At 26.1% G+C, this 26,052-nt stretch overlaps 1 protein-coding gene and 1 long non-coding RNA gene across 3 annotated transcripts in view; one reads left to right on the forward strand and one right to left on the reverse strand.

Annotated features, from left to right (window-relative positions):
* LOC109597137 (dual specificity testis-specific protein kinase 2) overlaps positions 1-24,208 on the reverse strand; it is a 30,089-nt gene extending 5,881 nt beyond the window's left edge. For both annotated transcript variants that reach the window (XR_007547969.1, XM_049967056.1), the window contains exon 1: positions 23,587-24,208. Coding sequence is in view for 1 of the 2 variants with exons in the window: in XM_049967056.1 (XP_049823013.1) it covers positions 23,587-23,844 (258 nt within the window). In the remaining variant the exon portion in view is untranslated. The remainder of the gene's footprint in view (positions 1-23,586) is intronic.
* LOC126265489 (uncharacterized) lies at positions 24,182-25,673 on the forward strand. Its single transcript, XR_007547970.1, has 3 exons — positions 24,182-24,281; positions 24,751-24,871; positions 24,969-25,673. It is a non-coding gene; the product is annotated as an uncharacterized LOC126265489 (long non-coding RNA).
* The last annotated feature ends 379 nt before the right edge of the window (positions 25,674-26,052 follow it).

Genomic DNA, 26,052 nt, shown 5'->3' on the forward strand with positions numbered 1-26,052 from the left:
ATTAAAATATTTAAAACCTTCAGAGATTTACAAATATTCTTAGAGAAATGAATTCAAAAGGAAAAAATACAATAAGTGAAAATAATAAAAATAAGAATATTAATAAGATATTAAAATGATTAAATAACAAATATTAGGTACATATTTGTTATTTTAACTAAAATGAAATAATTTAAGTACTTTAAAAACTTGTTTATTCAATATCCAACGATTCAAATTTCTTAAAATATTTGATCCCTTCTGAAATTAACAAATATTTTTAGAGAAATGAATTCAAAAGGAAAAAATACAATAAGTGAAGATAATAATAAAAATAAGAATATGAATAAGATATTAAAATGGTTAAATTTGTTTATTCAATATCCAATTATTCAAATTCCTTAAAATATTTAAAATCTTTAGCAATTTACAAATGTTCTTAGAAAAATGATTTCAAAAGAAAAAAATATAATAAGTGAAGATAATAATAAAAATAAATATTGAATTGATTAAATAACAAATATCAGGCAGATATTTGTTACTATAAGTAAATTAATTAATTTAAATAATTTAAAAACTTCAAATTCATCAAAATATTTAAAACCTTCAGAAATTTACACATATTCTTAGAAAAAATAATAAAACACAATACGTAAAGATAATAATAAAAATTAGGATATTAATAAGATATTAAAATGATTAAATAACAAAAATTAGGTACATATTTGTTACTTTAACTGAATGAAATAATTTAAGTAATTTAAAACTCGTTTATTCAAAAACTAACGATTTAAACTCATTAGAATGTTGAAAACCTTCAGTAAAAGTAAGTAAAGATAAAGGAAGAAATACAAAAAAATAAATAAAAATATAAAAGACGAAGATAATAATCAAAATAGACATGAAAACGATTTAATAACAAATATTAGGTACATACTTGTTACTTTAACTAAATGAAATAATTTAAGTAATTTAAAAAATTATTATTCAATTCAATAGATAACATTAAAATGTTTAAAATCACTATACATTTGCAAAATTTCTTATAGGTATGAATTCAAAGGTAAGAAATTATAAAAATAATAAAAATAAGAATAATAAGATTTTCAGAAAGACCACATAATGTTACTTTAATTGAAACGAAACAATTTATGTTTATTAAATACTTATTTATTGAAAAATATTAAGGTTTTAAAAACATTGAATTGTTAGGGGCCTCAGATATTTACATATTTACTTTAAATTACAAAAATACAGTAATTAATTGAATAAATTATTAATAAATAACAACAAGTAATTAAAATTCCATATTTAATGGAATAACATGTGTTTTAATCAATATGTCATACAAAATATACTTTTTATTAGAAACTTTTTATTTGAAACTTGTATATCAATTTCCCCATTAAATTTGATCATTTCCTCTAAATTCACGACTACTTTAGAAACACCTCAGTCAGTTTTGTCCCAATTAATCCGCAGCAACAGTTTCACTAATGGAACTCCAATTTTCGAAAACAAATCAATCGTTCTATCGAACAAAATGAATCGTTTTACAAATTTTTCCCACACCATCCACCTGTTGTCCGTTTTGCCAACGCCAATTGTTTACGGATTTCGCCAATTAACCGACACGACGACCGTCGATTAACCTTTAGCGTCCACCTATCGGAAAAAATCGGTCGCACTTTCGATTTCTTTTATTTCTTTGCGATCTGCAAGTGAAATTCCGCCGCAATTCCGTACGCAAACAATATATTCGTGGCGGACGCCGTTTTGGTGAAACATCTTTGGCATCTTAACGCCAGACGATCTTAATTTTAGAACCGCAAATGCGGAAGTGAAAACTGCCGTGTTGCGAAAAAGTGCAGGATGTGTCAAAACGATCAAGATAAACGGGAGAATGCGAAATTGTTGTTCGTTTGTCATTGTTTCTTTTTTGCGTTGTCCGGAGAACAAGAGGGATTGTGCAATTGGTGAACGGTTTGGGGGAAACGTGCGTCTATTATCGCTAATAAAAACGTCGGCAGTAAACAAAAAATTGGCCAACGTTTGCCGTTTTATTTTCGCCAAATTCCGATCGGCTTGCTCATTTTTTAACGCAATTATTGTCAAAAAATGAGGAACGCAGTTACGCTCACTTTGTGGTACCATATGGTATTTTCGTCAAACAAAAAAACGCAAAGAAAGTAAGCTTTCCGATTTTCTGAAAGAAGCCACAACAGCAAACCTGTACGCTTCCTGTTCTTGTTTAAATAATCGTTCGTTTAATGAGCATCTGAGTGTGCTAATTGATTGTGTAAACGACTGGTCAATAAAACCCAATTATTGAACGGCAAACAATAAAACAATTATAGGAAGGAAGTAGCTCTTGGGTTGGGTTTTTGGCAATTATTTAATTGTATGGCGTGTTTCTTTTTTAACGATGTCACAAGGTTAACGGCGTCGGTTTTAATAACATGCGCCGCACGTAACTAAAAAATTAAATTAGGACTCTCTCTCTAATATGTTCGCCTTTTGTGTGAACTTATCACAAATGTCACACGCTTTATTTAACAAAAAAAAAATGAATACTGTGTCTGGTAACGAGAAACTATAACAGATCGGAATGTCGGTCATTAACTGCACTTTTTCGCTTGTGTGAACGGCCCGACCAGTTCGGAAAATGCTTGAAATGTGCAAGAAAAGTTTTCCTTTCCTATCGGCGTATTAAATAAACTTTTCCCATTGTAAAAAATACGACATAAACCCGTCATATGTGAGGGGAAAGTCGTAGAAACGAGAAGAGGGGCTCTCGATGCCATCTAGACCGTTTCGGTGTTTAAAATTCTTCGTTTCGGTTTCGGGGGGAACCACATTGAATGGCGAGAAAGCTATATTCGGTGCTATGGCAAATGGTTCAAAACATATCTAAATATTCACGCTTGCACCAAAAGTAGAGTATATCATACGTTTGTATAGAATGTTTAAAGCACCATTATATAAAACCTTGCACAATTAAAATGGGCTTATGTATTATACAATTAATCAACCAAACAGGCTTTCATGAGACCTTAAAAACAAAAAATACAGTAATTAAAGATAATATATAAGAATGATAAGATATATAGATAATACAAATAAACCCTAGGTACGTAATAAATTTACTTTAGTTAGTATTAAACAATTTAAATAAATTAGATACTTATGTATTCAAGACCCAAGGTCTTAAAGTCACTAGAATATTTAATAAATTTACATATTGTCTTATAAATTATAAAATTAAAGGGAAAAAATACAAAGAGTGAAGATAATAATAAAAATACTAAGTAATTTAAACATATTTATTTAAAAACCAATTTAAATTGGGCAGAATGTTTAAAAATTTTCATAAATTAACAAATTTTCTCATAGATTATGTAAGTAAAATATAATTAAAATGTAATTTAAGCATTTTTATATTCAAAATCCTGATGAACCAAAATTCATTTAACTACTAAAATGTTTAAAAATTTTGATAAATTAACAAACAAAAATTTCTTATAGATTATAAAATGAGAGGAAAAATACACAAAGTAAAGATAATAATAAAAATAGTAAAAACATACATATTTATTTTACCTGAAATTAAACAATTTAAGTAATTTAAGCACAAATAACAAGAATTTAAATTTATTAAAAAGTTTTCTTATAGACTATAAAATTAAAGAGAAAATACAGAAATTGAAGGTCATTTTAATTGAAAATAAATAATTTAAGTAAAAAAACTTGTTAATTCAAAAATTTAAATTCATTGGAATGTTTAAAAATTTTCAACAAATTTTCTTGTAGATTATAAAATTAAAAGAAAAAATTACAAAAAAAGACAATAAATATATATTCACTTTAATTGAAATTAAACAATTTAAGTAAATTAACCACTAATTTATTCAAAAAAAGTAATTACGATTTTTTTATCGATTATAAAATTAAATAAATTCACTTTAATTGAAATTAAACAATTTAAGTAATTTTAGCACTAATTTATACAAATAACAAGAAATTAAATTTAAAAAATTCATAAATTTAAAAATTTTCTTATAAACTATAAAATTAAAGGGAAATTACAGAAAGTGAAGTTAATAATAAAAATACGAACCATATATTATTTATTTTAATTGAAAATCAATAATTTGAGTAAAAACTTGATTATTTAAATTCACTAGAATGTTTAAAAATTTTTTTAAGTTAACAAATTTTCTTGTGATTATAAAATTAAAAGAAAAATTGACAATAAGCGAAGTCAGTAATAAAAGTAATAAATTTATACATATTCACTTTAATTGAAATTAAACAATTTAAGTATATTAAGCACTTATTTATTCAAAAAAGAAGTTAAATTGATTAGAAATTTTAAAATTTTCATAAATTTACAATTTTTTATCGATTATAAAAATTAAATAAATTTACTTTAATTGAAATTAAACAATTTAAGTAATTTAAGCACTTATTTATTCAAATAACAAGAAACTAAAATGTTTAAAATTTTCATAAATTTACAAATTTTCTTATAGATTATAAAATTGAAGGAAATAATAATAAAAATAAATTGTATTCAGAAACCAATTATGTAAATTGATTATAATATTAAATAATTTCATAAATTTTCTTATAGATTTTTAAATTAAAAAGAAAAAATATAATCAGAGGAGATAATAATAAAAATAGTAGGTTTTTGTTTATTCAAAAACCAATTATTCAGTTTAATGAAAGGCATAAAAGTATCAGATATTCACAAATTTAAATTTATAAATTAAAAGGAAAAAACTCAATAAGTGAAGAATATTAATAAGATATTAAGATGTCAATAACAAATGCTATGTATATACTTAGTACTCCATATAAAATGAATCAATAACGTCTACTAATACTAATATTTGTGACTTTAACAGGAATGAAACATTTTAAGTAATTTAAGCACTTGTTTATTCAAAAACCAACGATTTATATTTATTGCAATGGTTAGCTTTGAAAAACAAATATACTAAAAACGAATCTAAAAATTGACGCTCGTACAAATTTGAACTTTTCAAACATTTGTGAGAAATATCAAAAACACAATTACATAAAACCTCTTGCAAAATTCAAGAGGACTCACGTACAATCACCCAATAAATCACGCTTTCACGATCCGTTAAGAACAAAATCTTCTCAAGAATTTGTTAATGCGCTTACAATTAATAAAAAAAGGTTTTAAATACCTTCGATTACGCGGCACGACAAAAAAAATGAGCGACACGAAAACGTTGCCAATTGACGGACAAAAGGCGAAATCCGATTGACCGGAATCGATTTCGCTTTCGTTTCGCCGTTTTGATTCCGTTCTTTTTTTTTTCATATGTTTGTTCTTGGACAGGAAGTGGGTTTAACTGTGTCCCGTGTGTGTGTTCTTTTAGAGAATGTTTTTTAGTGTTGCAGCTAGTTTTTCTAGTTTGACCAATAGCAAATTTTGCTTGTTGGCTAAATGCTGATGTCGATGTTTCCCAACCCAATGGTTTTAAAAACCTAAAACCAAGTTTAGTTCACATACAAATTAGGTTAAGTTATTCTATTATTTATATGTAAACTTATAAATTAATAAAGTATTATAAATTATGTAAATTTACATAACAAATGATATTGACGATAGATGTATACAACGAATAATGTTATTTTCTATACCGACAATATCGTATCAAAGGAAAACAAATATTATGTTACCCATCTGTGGAGAAGAAATAAATGCAGATTATGTAAAGTATTATAGGATTTTTAGTTTAATTTGGCATTTAAACTTATTTTTCAGTGTAAAGAAGAAGTAATATTTATTTTACATGTAGAAGAAGACAATATATTGTGTTACCATTTATGGAAAACAGATAAAATGCATATTATCTATGTAAACTGGAGAATTATTAAAGTATTATTGAATTTTTAGATGAATTTGGTATTTAAATTTATTTTTCAGTGTACAGAAGAAATGATATTTAATTTACATATAAAAGAAAACAATATATTGTATTACCCATCTTTGGAAAAGATATAAAGTGCAGATTATCTATGTAGACAGCAGAATTACTAAAATATAATTGAATTTTTAGATTAATTTTACATTTAAATTTATTTTTCAATATACATAAAAAGTGATATTTATATTACATATAGAAGGAAACAATATATTGTGTTACCCATCTATGGAAAAGAGATAAAAGTCCAGATTTCTTTGTAGACTGCAGAATTATTTAAGTATTATTGAATTTTAAGATGAATTTGGCATTTAAATCTATTTTTCAGTGTACAGAAGAAATGATATTTATTTTACATATAGAATAAAACAATATATTGTATTACCCATCTTTGGAAAATATATAAAGTGCAGATTATCTATGTAGACTACAGAATTACTAAAATATAATTGAATTTTTAGATTAATTAACATTTAAATTTATTTTACAATGTACAGAAGAAGTGATATTTATATTACATATAGAAGAAAACAATATATTGTGTTGCCCATCTTTGGAAAAGGGATAAAAGTCCAGATTATCTTGTAGACTGCAGAATTACGTACATTGGAGAATTATTAAAGTATAATTGAATTTTTAAATTAATTTGGCATTTAAATTTATTTTTCAATGTACATAAAAGTGATATTTATATTACATATAGAAGGGAACAATATATTGTATGTATATCTATAGAGATGATATAAAAGTTCTGATTATCTATGTAGATTGAAGAATTATTAAAATATTATTGAATTTTTAGATCAAATTGGCATTTAAATTTATTTTTCAGTGTACAAAAGGAGTGATTTTTATTTTGCATATAGAAGATAACATAATATTGTGTTACCCTTCTATAGTCAAGATATAAAGTGTAGATTATTTATGTAGACTCCAGAATTACTAAATTAGAATTAAATTTTTCGGTCAATTTAGTTTTAAATTTATTTTACAGTGTACAAAAGAAGTGATTTTTATTTTGCATATAGAAGAAAACAATAAACTGTGTTACCTATCTATGGAAAAGATATAAAGTGTAGATTATTTTTGTAGACTCCAGAATTAATTAAATTTTTAGCTCAATATGGCATTTAAATTTATTTTTCAGTGTATATAAGAAGTGATATTTATTTTACATATAGAAGAAAACAATATATTGTCTTACCCATCTATGAAAAAAATATAAAGTGCAGATTATCTATGTAGACTATAAATTTATTAAAGTATTATTGAACATTTAGATTATTTTGGCATTTAAAATTATTTTTCGGTATACAGAAGAAGTAATTATTCTACGAAGACCGCAGATTTATTAAAGTATAATTGAATGTTCAGATCAATTAGGTACTTGAATTTGTATTTCACAAGAAGTAACTTAGTAATAGCAGTAACTTAATAAGTAATTTAGCCCATGGCTTATGGAGAGATCGACGTTGTACAGCTTTTGGACCATCAACGCCGATACATAAGTATCAGTTGTCCTAGGTTTTCCGCTTTGCTTCGAAAAGCAATGTTATCCAATCGGATAATGTAATTTTCGTTGTTTATTTATGTTTTTTTTTTACGTTAACCATTATTATGACTGTCTGTTCTATTTTTATCTGGTTATCTGTCCAGCGAAAATACGAAAACCTCAAGGTAAATGCGAACAAAACAACAACAAAATCGATTTGTCCTGCGATCAATCGACCGGTTTTAAGTGAATTTATCCAATTTTACCTTTTCGGTTTACGATTATTGAATTACGTTTTTATAGTCACCGCGATAATTTCGTAATTTGTACCGATTTTCGAGGACAGATCCCGTAATTATTTTTTTGTTCCGTTGCACTTGACACGAGACAGTTTACGAGCTGGTTCCTCCCACGGTCCGTTGCGAGATTTGAGATTTTAATAAACAAAACATTATTTTTTTATGTGCATTTTAACATTGTCGAAAGAAAGATCGCCGTCGTGGTTCGCGGTGGCCGTTGGAAATTTTATCTGGGTGAAACTTGAACGCGGACAACGCCATGTGGGCGACCGGCGACCAGCGACCATCTGACGCGTTTTCTGATCGTGAATTCCGGGGCCTTATGTTAGAAAATCTACGCGACACACTAACGCTAATCGATCCACGGAATTGTTATTCGCAAATTCGCTTTGGTCGCCTATGGCACAATTCAATTTGAAAATGTGAAATTACGTACGGGCCCCGACCGGGCTAAAAATAGCCCAAAGGTGTTTTATAAGCGAGGGAGAGTTTGCGACTTATTGCTTACGGAGACGGACGTTAAACCTTTCATTCAACCCCAAAAGTTCGAAGGGGAAACTGTCTGAGTCATTAATTGACGTTCACTTTGTAACGTATTTATTTGGAAACTCTTACGCCAACATTAATATAAACAAATAAGACGAAATACTTTAATTGGGTACGAAAAAGGAAAGAAAATATAAAAGATTTCCAAACAAGATCGTAAATAAGTCTCGTTTTGTTCAAAGATTCTCATAATAAGTCAATTATCGTTTCCCATTCGGTTCTAGACTAATTGATACTTCCGGTTTTTTATGGGCACTTTTTCTGTCGCCGCTAATTAAAAACAAAACGAAATTCTTGAATAAAAATATCTTTGTAGCTTTTTTTAACAGAATGAAAAGGCAATAATAAAAACCATTTATCATGTTAATAAAATTAATTTAACTGCAAACAAAATTAATAAATTAAATAAACTAGAAACTAGTTTACGTTAAATTTAAATATAAAAAATTGTGTCTAAATAAAAATTAATTTCTCTCTAAAAATATATAAAGTACAAAAGAAGGAATACTAATTTTGTATGATTATTATTTTTAATATGTTTTTGTCGAGCTTTTGTTAAAATTTTCCAATTCCAAACAACCTAATATTTAGAAAACTAATAAAATTCATTAAAATGCGAGTATATAAATTGTATTTTTTTTAAAAAAATAAAATCTACAAAAGAAAATATATGTGAATAATTTTATGAGATTATAATTTTTAACAACTTTTTGTTCAGCTTTTGCTAAAATTTTCCAATTTCAACATTTAGAAAACTAATAAAAATAATTTTTAATTCATTATTTTATATGTAGAATTTAATAAAAATTTTAAATTCAAGTGTAAAAAGTTGTATGTAAAAAAGAATCTTGATTTTTCTTTAAAAATATATAAGTTCCAAAAGAGAACATAATTAATTATGTGAGATAATATTTTATAACAAGTTTTCATCTAGATTTTGCTAAAATTTTTCAGTTCTAAAGAATCCAATCCATTTATCATATATAAAATATTAATTTTGTAGGGTTATATTTTTAATATGTTTTTGTCCAACTTTTGCTAAAATATTTCAACTTTTTGTCCATCTTTTGTCAAAATTTTCCAATTTGGAACAACCTAATATTTTTTTTTTCTGTAAAAAATAATATCTACAAAAGAGAGAATATTAATTTTCTAAGATTATATTTTTTAATAAGTTTTTGTCCAGTTTTTGCTAAAATTTTCCATTTATAAACAATCCAGCCTTTAGACAATTATTAAAATTAATTTTTAATATATTATTCATTATTTTATGTGTAGAATTTAATAAAAATTTTAAATTCAAGTGTAAAAAAGAATCTCGATTCTTCTTTAAAAATATATAAGTTACAAAAGAGAACATATTAATTTTGTGAGATAATATTTTGTAATAAGTTTTATCCAGCTTTTACTAAAATTTTCCAATTCTAAAGAGTTCAACGTTTACAAAACTAGCACAATTCATTTTTAACATATTATTTATTATTTTACATGTAGAATTTAGTAAAAATCCTATATTCAAATGTAAAATGTTATGTCTAAATAAAAGCCCATTTTTTCTCTAAATAAAGTACAAGAGATAAAATATTAATTTTGTGTGATTTAATTTTTAATGTTTTTGTACAGTTTTAGCTCCATTTTTCTTAAAAAAAATAAAAACTACAAAAGAGAGAATATTAATTTTATGAGATTGTATTTATTAACAACTTTTTGTCCATTTTTTGCTAAAATTTTTCAATTCTAAACAATCCAACGTTTAGAAAACTAATTAAATTAATTTTTAATATATTATTTATTACTTTAGAAGTTTTTATACAACTTTTACTAAAATTTTCCAATTCTAAAGAGTCTAACGTTTAAAAAACTAACACAATTCATTTTTAACAAATTATTTATTATTTTACATGAAGAATTTTATAAAAAATTTAAATTCAAATGTAAAAGGTTGTGTTTAAATAAAACTGCATTTTTCTCTAAAAATATATAAAGTAAAAAAATAGAATATTAATTTTGTGTGGTTTTTTAATATGTTTTTATCCAGCTTTCACTAAAATTTTCCAATTCCAATCTGGATTTTTCTTTAAAAATATATAAGCTACAAAAGAAAACATATTAATTTTGTGAGATTATATTTTCTAATAAGTTTTTATCTAACTTTCACTAAAATTTTCCAATTCTAAACAACCTAATAATTATAAAACTAATAAAATTCATTTTAATGTGAGTATACAAATAGTAAACTCCATTTTTCTTAAAAAAAATAAAAACTAAGAGAGAATATTAAATTTGAGAGATTCTATTTATTAACAAGTTTTTGTCCTTTTTTGCTAATTTCTATTTTCCAATTCTAAACAATCCAACGTTTAGAAAATTAATAAAATTATTATTTATTACTTTTGTTGAAGAATTTAATAAAAATTCATTTCTCTCTAATATAAATTTTGTATGATTATATTTTTTAATGTTTTTGTCCAACTTTTGAAAAATTTTCCAATTTCAAACAACCTAATATTTAGAAAACTAATAAAATTCATTTTAATGTGAGTATACAAAAATGAAACTCCAGTATTCTTAAAAAAAATAAAATCTACAATGGAGACAATATTAATTTTGTGAAATAATATTTTATAAGTTTTTATCCAGATTTTGCTAAAATTTTCCAATTCTAAAGAATCCAACGTTTAGAAAACTAATAAAAGTAATTTTTAATATATTATTTATTACTTTAGGCGTAGAATTTAATAAAATTTTAAATTCAAATGTAAAACGTTGTGTGCACAAGAAAATCTCGATTTTTCTTTAAGTATATGTAAGTTACAATAGAGAACATGTTAATTTTGTGAGATTATATTTTCTAACATGTTTTTATCCAGCTTTTCTTAAAATGTTCCAATTCTAATTAATCCAACGTTTAGAAAACTAATAAAATTCATTTCAATGTGTATATACAAAAGAAAATCCATATTATTATAAAAAAAAATTAAATCTACAAAAGAGGAAAGATAATTTTATCCATTAATCATTTTTTAACCTGTTTTTATCCAGCGTTTATTAAAATTTTCAAATTCAAATCAACTCAACACTTATAAAACTAATGAAATTCACTCGTAATATTTTATTTATTAATTCATATGTGAACTAATAACTAAAAAATATTGCATTAATTCCATAACTATTGGGTTTAGGTATAGTACATGGTATAGTTATTTTATTTGCAATTAGATGTAGAACTGACAAATCCAAAAGTGGTTTTCCACTGAAATTAACAAAGTTGATGTCCTGTCATCTCGAAACCGAAAATGAAATTTTGTCCAAAATAAATTAGAAAAAAATTTGAAATTAATACCTTACTTGCTTTTCCACAATTTTCCACAAAAATGAAACTCCATTATTCTTAAAAAAATAATAATAATAATAAGTTTTTATTCAGATTTTGCTAAAATTTTCCAATTCTAAAAAATCCAACGTTTAGAAAACTAATAAAATTAATTTTTAATATATTATTTATTACTTTAGACGTAGAATTTAATAAAATTTTAAATTCAAATGTAAAACGTTGTGTGCACAAGAAAATCTCGATTTTTCTTTAAGTATATGTAAGTTACAATAGAGAATATGTTAATTTTGTGAGATTATATTTTCTAACATGTTTTTATCCAGCTTTACTTAAAATGTTCCAATTCTAATTAATCCAACGTTTAGAAAACTAATAAAATTCATTTCAATGTGTGTATACAAAAGAAAATCCAAGTTATTATAAAAACATTAAATCTACAAAAGAGGAAAGATCATTTTATTCATTAATCATTTTTTAACCTGTTTTTATCCAGCGTTTATTAAAATTTTCAAATTCAAATCAACTCAACACTTATAAAACTAATGAAATTCACTCGTAATATTTTATTTATTAATTCATATGTGAACTAATAACTAAAAAATATTGCATTCAACTTGCCTTCAAAAGAAACTATAATAATTTTTTATATTCATATTTTTAAACATGGCCTTCCTTATTAATTTTTTAAGCTTACTAATTTTCTGACGGTTAATTTACAAATTGAAATGAATAAAATATAAGTAACATGTTCAAAGCATAGAAACTAGTGTGCCTCAAAACAATAAATAACATAGAAAACTGGAGCGCACGGACGAGCATAGCTTTTCAATTTTTTCAACGATTTCGTGTGACACATCATATTCATCGGCCATGTGTTGCGGATGACGAAGTGATTTTCTCGCCGGAGAATCACCGCGAATTTTGCGTACGTTTCATCGATTTCCTGGTCCGATAAATCGGGGACGGATCAAATGCCAAATGGCCCGAATCCAAAAATTCCGCGACCCAAAATACATAACGCGAAGAGGAAAATCGATTTTTCCACCTTTACGAAAAGATTCTGTCGACCGTTGGTGCCGAGTCCGTTGTGTAATTTGTTAATAAGGACGCCAAACACGTAAATGCACTTTAATTAAACAACAATAACAACAAAATTGGTCAATGTCGTTTGATTATCGCAATTTTGTTTCGGGGAAAACACACAGTCAAGTACGACAGTTGACTGGATGATAGATAGACGGTTCAATTGTGAACCGATTTTTTTATATAGTTCGGGGCCGTAAATTAATTAAACAATAAAACAATAAAAAGTAAATATTAAACGTGGCAGGTAAAATTAGCACGAACGTCAAACAAACGGCGAGATAACGCTCAAACACACGTTGTAAAATGTGCGAGGAAAAAATTGCAACGGGAAATTGCGTCAATCGTATGTGAGTGCGTGTTGACAGGAATCCTGCGAAATTTTCGGATTAGTCATCGGGGATTTTATTTATAGGACGTCCGCCCACCGATCCCCGAGTTTTTTGTTTTGTTCCGATGCAATAACAAGGAATTTATAAAAATATTTACCCGTTGCATCCGAATTAGAAAACAATAAATTGATTAAGCAAGAAAACTAATATAATTGGCTCTATTTTTGACCGTTTATTACCCTAACTTGACCTAACCCAACAACCTAAAAAGTACACGATGTATTTTAATTTAATAAAATGTTTTGCTGAATAAACTTACTTAAATACTATTTTAAAGGCAGTATACGCTTCAATGGTATATTTAATTTACAAAATATAATACGACATAAAGAAAGTAACTAACTATATCTATTATTTTCTAAATAAAACTATTAAGTGCTCCACATATTTGGTTTGCTTTTAATATCGAAGAAAAATGCCTCTTACTCTGATGATCTTAAAAAAAAGTTTCAATTATTTAGCAAGCAATATTGCCAAAAGATTTATTATTTCAAAAAGTGTAGTTACTTGTACAATTTTAAATTATAAGAGAAGAAGAAAGATTATCAACTGAGAAAAATGTTCAAAAGAACTCAAAGGAAAATAAATAATAATGTGGAATATGTCTGTTAAATTTGTATTTCAGCAACAACACCAAAAATGTCATAAAAATATTTAATACGTATAGTTAAAAAATGAATTTTCAGGGACAAGATCGATGTTTTGAAGGGATCTCCAGAATGTTCACATTTAAATCCAATTAAAATTTTGTGGAAAAGCAAGTAAGGTATTGTTTTCAAATTTTTATAGTAGTTGTAATGTGATTTGAACTATTTTTCTAATTTACTTTGGACAAAATTTCATTTTCAGTTTCAACATGACAAAGCATCAACTTTGGAATACTCTGTATATTTTTGGATTTTTCAGTTCTACATGTAATTGCAAATAAAATGGCTATACCATGTCACATACCTAAACGTAGTTTTTACATATTTTTCCAAAATTTTGACAGAATTATAGTCCAATTAATTGGACGCATTTAAATCTAAATAAAATTTTGCAGAAAATTGTGGAAAAGTAAGTAAGGTACTGATTTCATTTTTTTTATCAGTTGTAATATGATTCAAACTATTTTTCTAATTTATTTTGGAAATTACATTTTCGGTTTCGACATGACAGAACATCAACTTTGTTATTTCCAATGGAACACCCTGTATATTTTTGGAATTTTCACTTCTACTTGTAATTACAAATATAATGATTATACTATGTCCTATATCTAAACCCAATAGTTTTTGAGTTAATTAATATTTTTCCAAAATTTTAACAGATTGATGATCCAATTAATTGGGATCGATGTTTTGAAGAAACCTTCACAATCTTCACATTTAAATCCAAATAAAATTTTGTAGAAAATGTTGGAAAAACAAGTAAGGTATTAATTTCAATTTTTTTTATCAGTTGTAATATGATTCAAACTATTTTTCTAATTTATTTTGGAAATTACATTTTCGGTTTCGACTTGACAGAACATCAATTTTGTTATTTCCCATGGAACACCCTGTATATTTTTGGAATTTTCACTTCTACTTGTAATTACAAATAAAATGATTATGTCCTATATCTAAACCCAATAGTTTTTGAATTAATTAATATTTTTCCAAAATTTTAACAGATTGATGATACAATTAATTGGGATCGATGTTTTGAAGAAACCTTCACAATCTTCACATTTAAATCCAAATAAAATTTTGTAGAAAATGTTGGAAAAACAAGTAAGGTATTAATTTCAATTTTTTTTAGCAGTTGTAATATGATTCAAACTATTTTTCTAATTTATTTTGGAAATTACATTTTCGGTTTCGACTTGACAGAACATCAATTTTGTTATTTCCCATGGAACACCCTGTATATTTTTGGAATTTTCACTTCTACTTGTAATTACAAACAAAATGATTATGTCCTATATCTAAACCCAATAGTTTTTGAATTAATTAATATTTTTCCAAAATTTTAACAGATTGATGATCCAATTAATTGGGATCGATGTTTTGAAGAAACCTTCACAATCTTCACATTTATCCAAATAAAATTTTGTAGAAAATGTTGGAAAAACAAGTAAGGTATTAATTTCAATTTTTTTTTAGCAGTTGTAATATGATTCAAACTATTTTTCTAATTTATTTTGGAAATTACATTTTCGATTTCGACATGACAGAACATCAATTTTGTTATTTCCCATGGAACACCCTGTATATTTTTGGAATTTTCACTTCTACTTGTAATTACAAATAAAATGGTTATACTATGTCCTCCTATATCTAAACCCAATAGTTTTTGAGTTAATTAATATTTTTCCAATTCCAGATTGATGATCTAATTAAATGGGATCTGTGTATTGAAGAAACCTTCACAATCTTCGAATTTAAATCGAACTGAAATTTTGTAGTAAATTGCGGAAAAGCAAGTAAGGTATTGAATTCAAATTTTTTTAGAAGTTGTAATATGTATTGAACTATTTTTTTTCATTTATTTTGGACCAAACTTCATTTTCGGCTTCGACATGAAACGACATCAACTTTGTTATTTTCAATGGAACACCCTGTATATTTTTATATTTTTCATTTTTACTTGTAATTACAAATAAAATGGCTGTACTATGTCCTATACCTAAATCCAATAGTTTTTGAGTTAATTATTTTTTTTTCCAAAATTTTGATAGATTGATAGATAATCTAACTAAAATATCTTTAAAATCACCAAATTTGCTGCTGGAAAGTTCATTTTTGGAGTACATGTTAACCAAGAATCATCCAATAAGAAACCACTATTAATTCTACAAAATTTTATACAGTGAGTTCGTTATTTAAGTTTTATTACGAAGTCATCATTAGTTCTCACAAAATTTATACGTCCATTATTAGTGTCCATTATTTACGTTTAATTTTGATATCTTGAAACATCAATAACTTTATTTTCAATGACACACCATGTATGCCATAAAAACATTTTAAATTTTTAAGTATTAATCAATTAAATAATAATCAGTATAGTACAACTGTGTTCCACTGAAAACAACTAAATTACTGATGTTTTAAGGTAAATAACGAACACCCTGTATAAAATTTGGGAGTGCTAATAATGGCTCCTTATAGGATAGTACTAAAGATCCAAAAATATACAAGGTGTCCCAATGAAAATAATAAAGTTGATATCACTTCCGGCGAAACCGGAAACGAAATTTTGTTCAGAATAAATTTTAAAAGTAGTGTTGTAAGTCAAGTTATAATTGTTATAGAAAAATTAAATTAATGCCTATTCCGTTCTCCATAAATAAATCGATAAGTTACGTGAATTATCCTGTAATAAATAAATAATCCATAAAAACTAATAAAAGTGATAAAGATGTCATAAATAAATAAAACATAAAATTGAATTATTATTTATTTGATATTTTTAACATTGCCAAAAGTTTTAGTCATTGGATCATATTTTTATAGCTTCATAAATTGCCTAATCGGATTTTCGCGTCGCCGTTTCGCCAATACACAGATTTACAAACTGAAAACGTGTCAACTCGACAGATTGATATGTGCACGTACGTTTCGCAAACGTTTTCCACTCACAGCAAATCCACAACGATTGCAAATAAAGTGGTAAACAAGTCAAAAATACACACCACAAAAAACCAATGTGTGGACAATCGTAAAAACCGCAAAAAACACAACAGAAGATAACGAAAGAACCGCGACACTTTTATTTTTAAACAGTGATTCAGTAAAAACTGCAATTGTTGCAAACGAGATTAAAAAAAAAAATGACTGACGTCGTTTGTAACACCTTAACACGGTTCGTATATGGAGTACGCGAGGTTAAGGACTATTACCTTTTTAATGACCCAGTTTCTCTTTGCAACAAACACATGGTTTTAATGGGAATGGACAAAAGTCATCCAGTCGCAACTGCGAATAAAATATTGAGGGGGTATTTAGACGGTGAATCCCTGTATGTATTAAAAACGTGCAAACAAGGTGAAGTGGCACAACTAAAAAACTAATTATCGGTATCCTTGGAATCCTTACTATCTTATCAATTAAGACAAATTGAAGTGAAGTAGTTGCACAACTTCAGTAGTGTGGCCATATTATCGCAACTTATTAAATAAATTACACATAGAGGAAAAGTCTAAGGGTATTTTTGTAAACCTTTGAATTTTGTTTCATTTATAATTTAATAATAATTTATAATAATTTATTTTAAACCAATTTAAAGTTAAATACACACATAAAGTTAATTCACATATTATTTGTTTTTAGCTTGACATTAAATGTAATTTAAACTAATCAATAATAATTTTAATAAAGAATATGTCGTCCATCATTAGTTATAGTTGTTTTACATCTGTTGGGCATAGATAAAATGAAATATTATTATTAGTATTTGAATTCATTCTCTAGGCAAAAACTATTGCTATATTTTTAAAAACCCATTTGAGAAAACAATTCCACCAATAATACCACCGAAACCATTATTCCTGGACGTCTAAAAGTTTGCAAATTTCCAGATTTACTCCAAACTCTCGTACGACAAGGATCTGGATAATTAGAATGTCAAAAAACAATTCAATATTATTGTCAACCGAAATTTAAACCAACCTGGAAGAAATGTGAAATTCCAATTTTGATTTCCTCAGGATCACATTCACTGGACCACAGAACAGTAGAGATTAATAGTTTTTAAAAAATACAATGGAATAATAAAATAATCAGTTTTACTAAAAAATAATGTGAATAATTAGATTATAAAATTTTATTAATTTTATTACAAATTATGCTTTGAATAATCATTTCGACAGAAATTTTATATATATTTTTTATAGTTTATGGTAAATTATTATTTAAATTATGTACATTAGTAAATCAACAAATAAATACATTGAAATAACAAAAGTTAATATTTATTATCAATTTTATTACAACATATTCTTTGAATAGTTATCAATCATCATGTCAATCAATATTTTCAATTGAGGACAATTATTTGCTAATTACTTAAATCATGCACATTTATTTATAAACGTTTTGAAATAAAAATTAATCTTGTTTTATTAGTTTAATTACAAATTAAACTTTAAATAATTATTTCAACTCGAATTTTTGCTTTATTCTAAATTCAACTAATTAAACTAAGAATATTTCCACTTGGGGACAATTATTTGCTAATTATTTAAATTATGCACATTCATAAACAAAAAAAGTTTTGAAATATCAAAAATTAATGTTGTTTTATCAGTTTAATTATAAATTAACCTTTGAATAATTATTTCAACTCAAATTATATATTTGAATTATACATACTAAAAATATTTTCAATTGGGGACAATTATTTGCTAATTACTTAAATTATGCATATTTATAAAAAAAAGTTTTGAAATAAAGAAAATTAATGTTGTTTTATCAGTTTAATTACAAATTAATCTTTAAATAGTTATTTCAACTCAAATTTTATATATTCTTTATTCTTTCTTTTAAATTCAAAATGTATAACTTAATTAAACTAAAAATATTTCCAATTGGGGGCAATTATTTGCTAATTATTTAATATTATGAACATTTATAAACAAAAAAAGTTTTGAAATAACAAAAATTAATGTTGTTTTATCAGTTTAATTATAAATTAGTCTTTGAATAATTATTTCAACTCAAATTATCTATTTGAATTACACATACTAAAAATATTTTCAAGTAGGGACAATTATTTGCTAATTACTTAAATTATCCACATTTATAAAAAAAAAGTTTTGAAATAAAGAAAATTAATGTTGTTTTATCAGTTTAATTACAAATTAATCTTTAAATAGTTATTTCAACTCAAATTTTATATATTATTTATTCTTTCTTTTAAATTCAAAACTTAATTAAACTAAATGTATTTTCAATTGGGGACAATTATTTGCTAATTATTTAAATTATGCACATTTATAAACAAAAAATAGTTTTTAGTTTAAATTAATATATAAAAATATGATGGTCATGCTTAACTTAAACATCATACAGAGACAAAAGTATATAAAAAGATTTTTATACGCATACCCATGGTGGAGGTTCAATTATGTCATAGGGATGCTTCAATACTTCTGTGACAAGCCCCCTTAAACTGATGTATAAAACAACAATTTGCTCCCGTATACTGAAGAAATGATGCTTTTAAAAATGTATTTCAATATGAAAATGATCCTAAACACAAATACAAAATTATGATTATGAATTGATGAAATGGCCAAAGCATCGATGTTATTGAATTAAATGACACAGATTTAATCATTAAAAATTCCTATTAAAACTAATATTGTTATATTTATGTCCAGCTCAATTCAGAAAAATATATGCAACATTTTATAGAATAAGAATGCATGACAGAGAAGTAAAAGATTCCCACTATGAAGCAAATTTGCAGACTTTTACTATTTCTGTCGTGCTTGATGTCACTCTCAAAATTCAGTCGGTTAAAACGGTTTTCGATAGCATTACAAAAACTAAGAGAAATAAGTGAGATTCTTAAGGTCCTTTTCTTAGCGTATTATTAAGAAAATTATAGTGATCCTCCTGGTGGTACACGTAGCTACGAAAAATATGGGGCGAGTTCAACAAACTTCAAGAAAATCGACAACTGGATAATTTGAATGTCAAATAATAATCAATTCTTATCGTCTACTCAAATTAAACGGCCTGGAGGAAATTGGGCTTGCTGAAATTAGTTCAAGGACTGTGAGAAGAAGGTCAGTGACCTGCAAAAAACCCCTGCTTTCTACTAAGAATGTGAAAACCCGATTTTGATTTGCCCAGGATCACATTCACTGGACCACAGAACAGTGGAGACCATCAATTTTTAGTAACTAGTCTAAAATTAATTTATTTAAAAATGACTGCCTCCTGAATGAATGTGGATTAATGTAATTAAACGTTACTAATTTAGTAAGTCATTTAGAGTCCAGCTCAATTAAGAAAAATATAATTTCTAGTACAAGAAATAATTACTTTTTAGAATACAGTAGAAAACAACATTAGTAAGTTAATATTATTTTAACGGTTCACATTAAATAAAATAGTTGCCACCATAATATTTAACCTTTTAACCACTCCGTATAACTATTTTAATAGACAACCATAGAAAATCAAAATTAAAAAGACTCATTCGACTATGGAAGCTTTCTAAAACCGACTCACAAACATTTCAGTTTCGTTTCCGACGCGAAGAGAAAGAAAATAATCGTGCGCACGCTCCCCAATTAATTAATATCCTTTCCAATAACACCTGTCGTCGTCATCTTGTAACAGATTTTTCTCTCCATATCCACAAATATTGTCTCAGCACGGTGAATCTATTAAGAACGAAAAAAAAACACGGAGCGTTGAAAGTGAAGGAAGAAAGATTGAAAGCGACGATTTTTAATTCGCACATTCACTCCGCCGATACGTTCGTATGTGTAGCGTAATTCTTCGCATCGCAACGAAAATTCCGGCGTTCCGTTACGTTACGTCGCAGTGGTTACATAAAAAATATTCGTGCGTTTCAACGTGAATCGGTCCATTGTTTTTTTTTATTCGAGGCGGATTCATCCGTTCGTTCTGTGCGTCGTTGTTGTGAAATCCTCGTCGTCGGACGTAAAACGACGTGAACACAATCGGAATGTTTGTTCGTTAGTTCCGAATTGACGAGAATATTCTTATCTGTTTTTTTATGGCAGAAACTGTATTAAATTTTTCTACACTCTAATTGTTGAATGAAATACACGCACATGCGCATTTTTAAGTAGAAAAATGGATCAAAACTATTATAATTAATGTTATTTTGTTAGTTTTATATAAATTTTATCATTAATGACAATTATTGGTTAAATATTAAAATTAAATACATTTATAAACAAAAATAATACACTGAAAAAATAAAAATAATCCTTTTCATCAGTTTTATTAAAGAAAATACAATGGAATAATAAAAGAATCAGTTTTACTGAAAAATATTCTAAATATTTTTTTCAAGACAAATTTTATTAATTTTGTTACAAACAAACAAAAATTAATTTTTATTATCAGTTTTACTACAAAATATTCTTTGAATAGTTATCAATCATCATTTCAATGCAATTATTTTCAATTGAGGAAAATTATTTGCTAATTACTTAAATCATGCACATTTATAAACAAAAATGTTTTGAAATAACAAAAATTAATCTTGTTTTATTAGTTTAATTACAAATTAAACTTTGAATAATTATTTCAACTCGAACTTTATATATTTTTTTGCTTTATTCTAAATTCAACTAATTAAACTAAAAATATTTCCAATTGGGGACAATTATTTGCTAATTATATAAATTATGCAAATTTATAAACAAAAAAAGTTTTGAAATAACAAAAATTAATGTTGTTTTATTAGTTTAATTACAATTTAATCTTTCAATAATTATTTCAACTCAAATTTTATATATTCTTTATGCTTTCTTTAAATTCAAAATGTATTACTTAATTAAACTAAAAATATTTCCAATTGGGGACAATTATTTGCTAATTATTTAAATTATGCACATTTATAAACAAAAAAAATTTTGAAATAACACAAATTAATGTTGTTTTATCTGTTTTTGTTACAAATTAATCTTTGAATAGTTATTTCAACTCAAATTTTATATATTCTTTATGCTTTCTTTTAAATTCAAAATGTATTACTTAATTAAACTAAAAATATTTCCAATTGGACCAATTATTTACTAACTATTTAAATTATGCAAAAATTTATGTTGTTTTATCAGTTTAATTACAAATTAATCTTTGAATAATTATTTCAACTCAAATTTTATATATTCTTTATGCTTTCATATAAATTCAAAATGTATTACTTAATTAAACTAAAAATATTTTCAATTGGGGACAATTATATTTGTTAATTATTTAAATTATGTACGTGTATTAAACAAAAGTTTTGAAATAATATAGATTAATCTTGTTTTATCAGTTTAATTACAAATTTATTTATATTCTTTATTCTTTCTTCTAAATTCACAAAGTATTATTAAATTAGACAAAGAATATTTTCGATTGGGGTCAATTATTTGATAATTGTTTAAATTATGTACATTTATAAATAAAAGTTTTGAAATAATTAAATATGTTTTATCAGTCAACATTTTCACTTGAGGACAATTAATTGCTAATTGTTAAAATTATGTACTTTATTAATTAATAATAATTAATTAAATTAAAAATGACAAAAATTAATCTTGTCTTATCCATTTTATTACAGATTAATCTTTAAATTATTTCAATTCAAATTTTATATATCTTTTTTATTGCAAAGAATTAAACTAAAAATATTTTTTATTGGGAACAAACATTTGCTATTTTTTTAAATTACACATATTTATAAAAATAATTTAAATCATTCTTCATTTTATTAGTTTTATTAAGTATTAAACTTTGAATAAATGTTTCAACACATTTTTTTTTAGTTTCTTTTAACTTTTTCTAGTTTTATTGCAAAATAATCTTTGAATAACTGTTTCAGCAACAATTTTTCATACTTTCTTCTAAATTCAAAAAATATCTAATCCAATTAAACATGTTTTCAATTATTTCTTACTTTAAATACAAAAATATATTAAAATATAGAATAAAATCTAGTTTTTTAGTTTTAATACAAAATATGAATTTCAGCCACAAAGCAACAATATAATTTAAATAATTGTTTATTAATTCCTAAACTGCCTTTTCTTAATGGCCATCAAGGAAGAATATTATAGAGATTTTTATCGCAGAAACTGTAAAATTTAATGCCGTCTAAATTGTGGTAAATAACACGCAATTTACAGCTAATTGTCCGATTAAAAACGGTACAGACCGAAAATGTGACCCGTTACAGTTTCCAACTCTCGCTCAAGTCGCGAATTTCACGTTACAAATAACAAAAAAAATAATGAACCATAATGTTCAAAAGTTATTTGCGAGAGAAACCTCTCGAAATCGTTTCAGCTGGTGGAAAGGTAAGTGTTGCATTTTTGTTGGCGAGCCCGCACGCACAAGTACCAAAATAAAACGCCGGGTTATTCACGGATTTTTGTTTACCCGCAAACACGACGACGCTCCAAAAAGAATTGATACTATGCAACTGGTACGTGAATAAAAAATCACCTACTTGTGGTACTTGGAGATTTTAGTGATTTGTCAAGTATTTCAGGAATGTAAATCTTTATCGGACGTGTCATACTTATCAGTGATGACAATCACCAATTTTTTGTTAATCATAGAATAAATTAACCAGATAATTTTATCAATAATCCATTTATAATTTCACAACAACTTTTTTTGTATTTTTCAGTTTGTTTTCCCTGAGTTTTATCGATGTTTTTGTATGAAAATCTTATTTGATTGTTTGATTTGTTGAATGAACTTGTATTGCTACAACACTGACAATTAAAGGCCCAAATCGAATTGGGCCCGCGAATGAAGTCGGGTGCATTTACCTTGAACACCTCCGAGAAGAAACCGGATCCGATTTTCTCCTTGTGGAAATCGTCGAGCCTGTGCAGCGTTTTGCAGGCGTGCTTGAGCGCCTGGCAGCTGGATCCCGTTTTCAGTCTGTCGCTCCTGGTTTTCGGCGGCTCGCTGAGCTCGTTGTTCGGACAGAACAGCTTCTCGTAGTCGCTGTCGGCCGGATCGCACGGCGTATCGTAGATGCACGCGATCGTCGTACCGGACTCATTCTTCCCAGGTCCGTACATGTTATGCGAGATGCGGTTCGGTCGGTTCGTCTCAATTGGGCCGGCTAACCGACCTCGTACATTGTTCCGATCTGTTCGGGAACGGGTCGTCACGCATACTTTTGGCTTTTTACGGGAAACATTGACTTTTTGTCGCTGGTTGTTTTTTATTTTTTGTTTCGTCTTCTTTGACGTGTACGTCACTGTTCGCACACAAACACTCACGCACTGGTCGCACGGTCACTGAACGTTTCGGGACGCGGAGCCATCTGATCACCGGGGGATGTACGACGCTGTGGCACCTCCGATTGGAGATTATGCCATTTTTTTTTTTTTTCGTTGAGGTTGGACGAGTACGCGAGCCTGCAACTCAGGTGTTCTGACAACTGCACGAAACCATAACAAATGCGGGTCTGGTCAGCTAACTTCGCGATGGAGCGTCGCGGCTGCGCACTGCGGTACTTTCGATTCGGGGGAATTATTTACTAATCATTTTTAAATATGCATTTTAAGTGGAAAAATAGAGTAAACCAATATTGTTTTGCCATTTTTGATTGTAATTTATATTTGTACTCTTTTTTTATCTAAATTTCTTTTTAATTTTAGCGAATTAATCATTTTAAAATGTATATTTTTAATTTTAAATAGTTCTACCTCGATTTGTAAATTTTATTAAAAGTTTACGTTTGTAAATTGTAACAAATTACAGTGGCGGTAAGAAAAAATTAGAATTAAACAAATTTGTCCAGTCAGTATAAAAATTATATTATTTATATTTTAAACGCATATAATAGTCTAATTAGATTGGCCATAGAAATAGCCTTTTCAAATGTATTTACGTTTTATGAATATATCCAACAATATTCTTAATAGTTAGAATTTAGTCTCAGTAGGATTTATTACTTTATTAAATAAATTTACTTTCAGTGAGAAGAAAAAATCATTGTACTCCAGAGAAAAGGAGTATAATAATTAACATGAAACATCAAGGACTAAATATTGCTGATACTGCAGCAAACAAAAAACAATATCCTTTCTTGTCCTCTAGGTAAGTAAAAAATGAATTAATTGAGTCATATAATATCAGTGTGTCTAGTAGAATAATCAGATGTCGACTGAATGAACAAAACTTAACTATATTTCAGTAAAGAAACCATTGGAACAAGACTAAAAGCTTACACAAAAATGTATTATCTTGCAGAATTTAGTTTTAAGGTATTTTGAAGTGATATAATTAAATTAGACCGTCCTCCTCCTAATCAAAGTTTGGATCCCAGATAAACTATAAAAACTTTGACACAGTGGAGGAAAAGTTTTGCCTAGGGTTCCTTTCCTTGGAACGGTATAGGACCAATTCACAACATTACTAGTAATATGAACCATTTCGTATATAGAGACATTATGAGAGATGTTGTGGAACCATTTACCAACGATATTACTCAATTACTCAATTACTTTATGTATTTAAATGCCTGTATCCAAAGCTTTTGGTTAAAAGATAAAAATATTGAGGTTCCCTATTGACCAACGTAAAGTCCACATCTAAATACAATTGAAGATTTATGGAACTATTGTAATCTCGATCAAAACACCAAAAGGCATCAAATTTAGATTGGTTATTAATTGAAGAGTCGTGAAATATAATTTCAAACGTCCAATGCTGATATTTTATTGAATTTTTGCTTCGTCATTTATAAGTGGTTATAATGAACAAAATATACCCAACAAAATATTCATAATTTTGTTTAAAATATAAATTATTTAACAAATATATATTTTTCAAAAGTGTGCCATCTCTGTGACCAGCTACATTTCACATTTATTTTATATAAGATTTAATTTAGGAGGAACTATTTTGTTTTGTGTACAAAATGAATAATGGGAGAAAGAATATAGTGTAATTATTTTAAATAAAATATAAAATATTTTGATTGCATTTAATTAGAGGCCAATACTATATATAAAATATTCGCAATTGTGGCGTATTAAATTAATATATTGTTATTAATATTTAAATACTTCTTTTCAACATAAATTTGTTATTATTTAATCTATTCTTTAAATTTAAAATATAAATGTGCATTCAATTCATAAAAATCTTTCCGGTTTTATAAACTTTATTAAAAGTTTATTTTCCTTTAATTAATTATAATTTTAAAATAAACCCATTTTTCAACAACAATAAAAATTAGAAATTAAAATCACAATCATTTTTTTTTTAATTTTATT

This window comes from Aethina tumida, chromosome 5 (assembly GCF_024364675.1).
Source record: "Aethina tumida isolate Nest 87 chromosome 5, icAetTumi1.1, whole genome shotgun sequence".
Taxonomy (NCBI): Eukaryota; Metazoa; Arthropoda; class Insecta; order Coleoptera; family Nitidulidae; genus Aethina; species Aethina tumida.